This window comes from Typopeltis vanoorti, chromosome 11, assembly GCF_054136105.1.
Source record: "Typopeltis vanoorti isolate ZY-2024b chromosome 11, IOZ_Tvanoo_1.0, whole genome shotgun sequence".
Lineage (NCBI taxonomy): Eukaryota > Metazoa > Arthropoda > Arachnida > Uropygi > Thelyphonidae > Typopeltis > Typopeltis vanoorti.
Window position 1 is genome coordinate 91773165 of NC_143559.1, and position 8116 is coordinate 91781280.

The 8116-nt window shown below is 34.3% G+C and overlaps 1 protein-coding gene across 1 annotated transcript in view; it reads right to left on the reverse strand.

Annotated features, from left to right (window-relative positions):
* Positions 1-7731, reverse strand: part of LOC150101849 (E3 ubiquitin-protein ligase RNF115-like) — a 106949-nt gene extending 99218 nt beyond the window's left edge. Inside the window, exon 1 of the mRNA XM_090400628.1 lies at positions 7417-7731. Coding sequence (XP_090256754.1) covers positions 7417-7509 — 93 coding nt within the window. The 5' untranslated portion in view covers positions 7510-7731. The remainder of the gene's footprint in view (positions 1-7416) is intronic.
* Positions 7732-8116: the final 385 nt, after the last annotated feature.

Sequence of the window (8116 nt, forward strand, 5' to 3'; positions counted from 1 at the left end):
CTTAGGAAGCAGAGTAAATAAAGTTGTAATGTTATATTTTTTGAGAACCTTGGCTAATATTTGAGAGACTGAGCTTATGTATGGTATAGATATATTGCCTTTAACATTATTCATTTCTTCAGTATGGTGACTAGGAGGATTAAAAAGGTATTTTTTAGTAATTTTTTGAGAATAACCATTCAGTCTGAAAGTAGATCTAAGAAAATTGATTTCTTTAAGAAATTCATCTGGGTCGTCAAGAAGAGAGTGAGCTCTATGTCCCAAAGTAGAAATAATTCCAAGTTTCTGAGAGAGAGAGAGAGAGAGAGAGAGAGAGAGATATCTCAGAGCCTCCGTAGCTCAGTCAGTATAGACAAAGCTGTTTGGTCAGAAAGACCTGGGTTCGATTCCCATCAGTGACGTGAGGAACCTTTATCTAGTCTAAGACTATTACACTTTTTTTATATAATGTTCGTCAAGTAGCTTTATTTTATCGTCCTACATGTTTCGCCAATTTTTCTATCAGCATCTTCAGGGAATACAAACTAGTAAGCTATATGAAGGTAACAGACCAGGTTATAACTGATGGTTCTAATTCATACAAAAAATTAGTATTGAACGAGGCAATGCATGTGATTTATTCGTTATGGCTCATGATGTAATTGTCATGAAAGTTCATTTCTTTGATGTTTAATGATCTGATTAAAGCTTTCCAAATTTCTGGAAAATTAGACCTTGATTCTTGTTTAGGTTTTCAGTTTTACAGGCGACTGTAGCTGCTTCCTTGAAGATTCTTGAATGGTAGTTATCTTCTATATAGGACATAAGGCTCTTATCCCACTCAATGTGATGATTAGTAGAGGCAAAGTGGCAAGAAAGGCCTGAAATGTCTTGTCTGTTGTTTCTGACATATCCTATGTGTTCTTTCTTTCTCGTTTCAAAGCTTCTAGAGGTCTGACCTACATAACTAATACCACATGAGCAAGGTATATTATATACTCCAGAGTATTTGTAGAATGGATGAGGATCTTTCGGTGATCTTAAAAATTTCCGAATAGCGTTGATTGGCTTGAATGCTACTCTGATATTATGTGGTTTTAGAGGGTTAGCTAATTTTTTGGAAATGGTGCTGACAAATGGAATAGTAATAGTATTGATGTATTGGATGTCATCACGTTGTCTATGTGGTATATCAGTCAAGAGAATCTTGTTGTAGAGTCTTTTTGGATAACCATTTAAAGATAGTTCTCTGGATATTGTAGTTAATTCCATTTGTAGGTCATTCTTATCTGTTGTGTACTGTATAGCTCTTTTCTTGAGCATATGGATAATGCTAAGTTTCTGAGCTATATGACGAGACGAGTTGAAATGGAGGTAACGTCCAGTATTTGTAGGTTTTCTATAAACAGATAGGTTGATACTATTATTGGTTTGTTTCTTTATTAGGATGTCAAGGAATGGCAGCTTTTCATCTTTTTCAATTTCTAATGTGAATTTGATGGTATGGTGGAAACTATTGATTTGGTTAAGGTAATCCATTAGTTCTTCTTTCGTATGATCCCAAATGAGAAAGATATCATCCACATATCTGTACCAAATTTTCGGTTTTGGAATGATCTGGGATAAGATTTTTTCTTCTAGATCTTCCATGAATAAGTCAGCACAAGGAAAGGAGAGGGGGCTACCCATGGCTAATCCGGTGAGTTGTTTGTAGGCAGTTTTTTGCCAAATAAAATAGTTAGAAGTTAAACAGTGATTGAACAAAGCAGTGATGTTTCTTGGGAACAAGTTGCCTAAGATGTTGATGACTTCAACCACTGGAATGTTTGTAAACAGAGATGTAATGTCTAGGCTTGCTAGTATATCCTCTTCATAGATAGGGATGTGTTTTATTTTATCTATAAAATGTTGTGAGTTTTTAATGTAAGTATCCGAGACGTGAATGTGTTGTTGTAAAATCTTAGCAAGGTACTTGGACAGTTGGTAAGTGGGAGAATAGATTCCGTCAACTATTGGTATACCTTCTTTATAAATTTAGGAATGCCATACAGTCTAGGAGTTAGTGGGTGCATTGATTTTAACTTTCTTATTACTTCTATAGGCCAGTTAGTCATTCCACGTAATAGTTCATTGGTGTCATTATGGTTTTTTTATGGTCGGATCTCTACTGAGAACTTCATAGACAGACCTGTCAGATAATAGATTTTTAATTTTTTCTTCATAATCTTTAGTATTTAATATAACTGTATTATTACCTTTGTCGGCTTTGAGCATGATGATGTCTTTATTATTTCTTAATTTGAGAAGCGTTCTTCTTTCCATTTGGTTAGAGTTGGAGTTAGGAGATCTTGTCGGAGCTGAAAGGATTATGCTGCTTTTTAATCATAAGTCCTTAGCTATTGGAAGTGGTAGCAATGAGAAGGCTTTTTCTAAGTTGCAGATGAACTCTATTTTAGGAATGGCAGTGGGTTTTAAGGCAAAATTGAATCCTTTTTTGAGGATAGAGATCTCAGGTTTAGTTAAAACGTGTTTAGATAGGTTAATTATCACTTGGTTATCTGGTAGAGACGGTTTATAGTTGATATGATTATCATACAGCATATTGAATTTATCAATATGTGTCTTTTTGCTGTGGTTAAATGTTTCTGTAAAACTGTTGCTAATCATATTGTCTAATAGTTGCCATGTCTCTGCGTCAAGGTTATTAGAGATATCTGTGAATAAGTTATAGCACTGTGAGTCTATTTTGCTAAGCATGAATCTCGTATGACAAATTCTTTCTCTGAGAAGTGCACACGAAGTTCATTGGTAAATCATGTTAGCTTTTTTAGTTTTATAATATTGTTTTAAACGAAGAAATTTTGGGATCACGCTATTGTCTCTACATCTTTTTTTACGTACCTTTTGTTTGGTGATCTCGTTGATCCTGTTCATTGTGTGGAATTTTTTCTCGACTATTATGTATAAGACTATTATAATAATAATAATAATAATAATAAAAAGTGTAATAGTCTTATACATAATAGTCAAGAAAAAATTCCACACACTTTATCTAGTTTCTTTCGACTAAAGATAAGTTAACAGAGGTAGAGGGTTTTTTCCCCTGTAACTCAGGTTCATCATCCCTCAAAACAGGCAAACAGGTCCCATGAACTACAGTCATAAAATATACTACAGCAAGGAAGGGAATGGGAAACCACCTTGCTCATCATCATCTCCATAGTATGGTAGCATATGGCTACCCTCACCAGCTGTATGGCTGAGGGAATAGGATAGGATGGCTGATATCTGGTGCAATCAGATCAACGAATACTTGTTGGTTTCTTATCTTGAGCAACATCCTATACCTTCAGAGAGCTGGTGCTCTCCTTCAAGAATACAAGAAGTAATACCCATCTTCTCTCTGTGCACTATTAAAATCCAGAAGACCAATAGTTACAAATAATTTCATCTTCAGAGAAGAATGGACAACAGGATACAAACATTGACAATCCTCAACTACAAATGCTGTTTCAAGGAATTAGCAACCAATCTTCTGTTCTTGAACTTCCGAATGTAAAACATGGGTGACCCTAAATAAGATTCATACATACTACGAAATATGGGCAGACTTGTTATTTAAGTGGGGAGAAAACACCTTCCTCCTCAATGTGACTGAGGTGCTCCTAAACAAATAATTTGTCACATCACCACTGAATGCAGTCTGCATGCTCATCAAGGTGACTGGTCTGATTTTTTCCAAGCTGCACCATCAGCACTAGAATGGATCAGAAACTTAGACATGAAATTGTAGTTTTTAAATTATGTTCATGCTTTGCTTTTTATTCTATTTGTATTGCATATGCCGAATAAAATTTTAAAAAATCCAGGAAATAGTTTACTGCAATCATTTCTTAATATAATTATTTAGGTTCAGATGAAGAACATCACACTATCTAAAAGATATTGACTTGTGTTTAACTTAGTCTTATTCCAATGAATCCTGCATCTAGTAGATAGGACATGACTGGTAAGATCTGATTATTATCAGAATCATGGAGATGGATATAATCTTGGTTTTCTTCTGAATGTTTGAGCCAATTAGGGAGGCTGAATGAGCAAGGAATTCTTTAAACTCCTGAAAAGAGAAGTGGAAAATATTTATCCTTAGAAGAGTGTAAGAATCAATTTAGTTTGAAAACTAAATGGAAGGAGACTTGAAGGTAAATCTGGCATGCTTCTCAGGCACACCTTTAACATAATGAATGGAGACAAAGTTTCCTCTGCAGAAGAAAGGGAATGTAGGACAAAATTATTAGTAATTTTGGCCTTCATCCCCTTTCTTCTGGTGATGCAGCCACTGGAGATAAGAGTAACTACTAAAAGTTCTGCTTTTAGAAGAAAATTAGGGGAGAATAAAGAGTGTGCATCGACGCACTAAAGTTTTGATGATGCGACTTTTCTTTTTGTATACTGAAAAGTGAAGACTACCATTCAGTTGTGTTTCAGCATCAAATTCCTGATATGTACCCTCAATATATCCTGTATACCCCTTGAGGGGTATACAGGATATGATAGTACTACATGAAAAATTTACATCATTACTAACTAACTTCCTATCTACAATTTTCCTCAATCTCCTGAATCTCAAAAAGGATGAAGAGAAATAATTATTAACTACTGAAATGGGTTTGCTAAGAAGATTACTGGGAGTATCTTGCTGGATAGACTAAGAAACGAAGACATAAGGAAACGACTAAAACAAGAAATAACAATAATAGACAAAATTCAAGAAAGAAGACTGCGATGGTTTGGCCATGTGACCAGAATGGAAACAGAAAGATTACCAACTAAAGCCCTGAATACAAAGATGGAAGGTAAAAGATCCAAAGGGCAGCCCAGAATTAGATGGATAGACAAAATAAAAGAGGACCTGAAACCAAATCACAACAAGTGATACCAAACTGGACAGAATTGTTGACAAAGATGCTCTACCTTTTGAACATAGTTTCCAAATTTGCAGTATCCTACAAAAAAAGTCCCTGAAAATTCTTGATGTTGCCCAGATCACAGTCCTCCCCCCACCTTTTTTTTAATGTCGATACCTTAAGAAAGAAAAAGAAACCTACAGTGCAGTATCACAAGAATGCAAGAGATATCTAATCAGATAATTCTGTTCTACAGAATAAACATTCTCATGCTTTTTTTTTTTTTTTTTTTTTTTTTTTTTTTTTTTTTTTTTTTTTTACACATTTGTTCTATACTATCACAAACAGTTCATTCTCTGTTTCAGTTCTTTTCTTACTTTCGCAAGCACTGTCAAACCAAACTAGCATCATTCATTATTCCTCTCTTAAAACCTATGAAAACATGAACAGTATTTGGTCAACATCCAAACACAGTCCAACTTCAACTTAAACTTACTAATGTTTCTCAAAAATTATAGCAAGAGCCAGCATTGTCTTTAGGCAAGCCTATCAATGGAAAGAATGGAAAATTTGCCAATCAATGGCAAATAATAAAATATTTATCAACTGAGACTAATGTTTCATTGCTTTTTTAACCAGCATACTAAGAGCACAACTACCTGTCAAGAAATGCAAAGAACAGTAAACAGTTCTTTGCATTTCTTGCTTATGCTCTTCTTATTTTTATACTAACATGAAAAACTAACCATTTTTCTTAATAAGGTTCTATATTTTGCATGGGATATTCCTGCAATAATGCAACAAAATTGGTATTACTTTGCAGAGAAATCAACCAAAGAAATATCACCTCCTTAGCACAATTGGAGGAACAATGGGACATTGTGCCCTTCAACTGGAAGAGACCTGAGCTCAATTCTCGTCATGATGAGAGGAATCTTAATATGGGCTTTTTTTCAATTGAAGTCAAGTTAACTAATCTCTCATGAAGCTAGCAGGGTTTTTTTTTTTCTCTCCTAGAAACTTAGGTTTTTCATCCTGCATATAGGCAAATCAGTCATGAGAACACATGCAATCTACAGAACAAAATTACTATTTATGGTGGTGGTAGGCAGTAGGTGGTGTGGTGCATTAACGGTGGTAGTAGTAGTATTGGAGGATTAAGTAGGGACGATTTGGGTGTAGCATGGACTCCTTGGAGGTGTCATGTAATAATACAATAAACGTAATTTTATATATCACTTTCAGAGTTCCATAGTAATGAAAGATGTTATAATTCTTTCTCATCTTACCATGTTCTTAACTTTAAAAGAGAATCTAGTTCTCAACCACATGGGTATACTTTTAAACAAAATCAAAGTGTTACAATAATTATCACAAGCTAAGTAAATAACATCAGCAGAATTAGGAATCAAACTATGTAAATAAAAATAAAATTTCCATTGACAATATCACTGCATACTTACTTTTCCTCTTTGTGCCTCATGGCACATAAAGCTGAGCTCTCAGATGCACCACCAATTAAGCTTCCCTTCAGCTCTCCCAACCAGCCATTCAGGTCATTTTCTGGTCAATCCTTTCTGGTCATTCTTTGCCAAGCTAATTTAAGCTTTCCTCTTTTCCCTTTCTGGAAGCCATGTCAAAGTTACTTTTGGAATCTCTTTGCTGTCTATTCTCAGTAAGTACCCAACCCATTTCCATCTGCATTTTAATTTCATTGGTGATAATTTTTTGTTCAGTCAGTTTATATAAGTCAACATTTGTTATATGTTGGGACCAAAATATTTTTAATATTTTACACAGACATTTTAGTTGAAAACTATTTGATTTAGTTTCTTGTTTTTTGGTCGGTTTCCATGTGTGATCCATATAATAATATGGCCCTAACACTTGCTACTGAAGATCTTCATTTTGGTTTTATTATGATAACTGGATGATCTCCATATATTATTTAATTTTCTGAAAGTAGTATTTGCTTTCAGAAAATTAAATTGCTTTCAGTAGTTCCATTTTCGATATCTATTTGCTCCCAAATATGTAAAATCTTAATTTCTTTTACTGCATATTGATTTCAGTTTCTTTGTAGCATTTGCTGTTCATTTTAAGAATCCTTGTTTTAGTCATTTATTTTAAGTTCAACCTTTTCTGCTATTTTAATAATTCTAATTTTGATTGTAGATCAGTGTATTTTGATGATATCGCTGCATTTCGCTCTTTAGAAAATAATGAAACAAAGTAATATTTTTTGCCGTGAAGTACATTTACTGCTTATCAAAGCTATTCAGTAGAGCGATGTTAAATCTATAATGCCCATGATTCCTTGTAATTCTCAAATGTTGCGTAATTTAAGTATTTTCAAGAGCCATAGAACTCTGTTAAAATGAGACATCAACCGTGTACTTGACCCATTGGTGACTAATGCACGAGGACACTGTAACACCTCTATAAATGCTTCAGTTGAGAGTATGTGTACTAATTTCTGTTGTAGTAATTTTATGGACTCAGAAAGAAAGCAAATCAAAATTTAACTTACTGGTATCACAGGATTGACTTCATCTTTACACTGATGGCAGAAAAACCGAGAATCCGGGACAACAGCATCAATTTCTACTGCCGCTTCTGCCATATTTTGACAGCCGTTGGTCTCCGTCTTCACATTTAGATTTATTGCATCGCTAAAAAGAATTTTTTTTTTTCAAAAAAAAAAGTACGCAAACACACTAGATATATAGATGACTGTTCGTGAGGTTGACCTTCTAAACTTGCGTAACTGATTTAAAAATTTATACAAATTTAGCCCGCTACAGAAAATAATAACGTACCTTCAGCGCACGAATACCATTATGAAAAACAAAATATATCTGAACTGCTCCTCTACAACTGCCATCTACAAGAATCATGAAAATTAACAACAAATAATTATTAATTATAATGAAGAGCCAAAGGCTTCAATTCGGCAACATTAACTTATTTAAGTTAAGGGATATTATATCCCATATTGTTTCTTAGCCGAATAAGAAACTCAAAGAGTTTCATGCTGAATATAGAAACTATATAAAGTTCAGCGATTCCAAGCGTAAGCAAATACTTGGGACAACAAGCTCACCTCCATCTCCACAGCAGATCATTCTATATGGAAATTCCTAAACAACCTCAGGAACAAGCGAAAATCCCCCCCTCTGCAAGCAGAACAGCACCTTGCATACACAGATGCTGACAAAGCCGAAGCCATA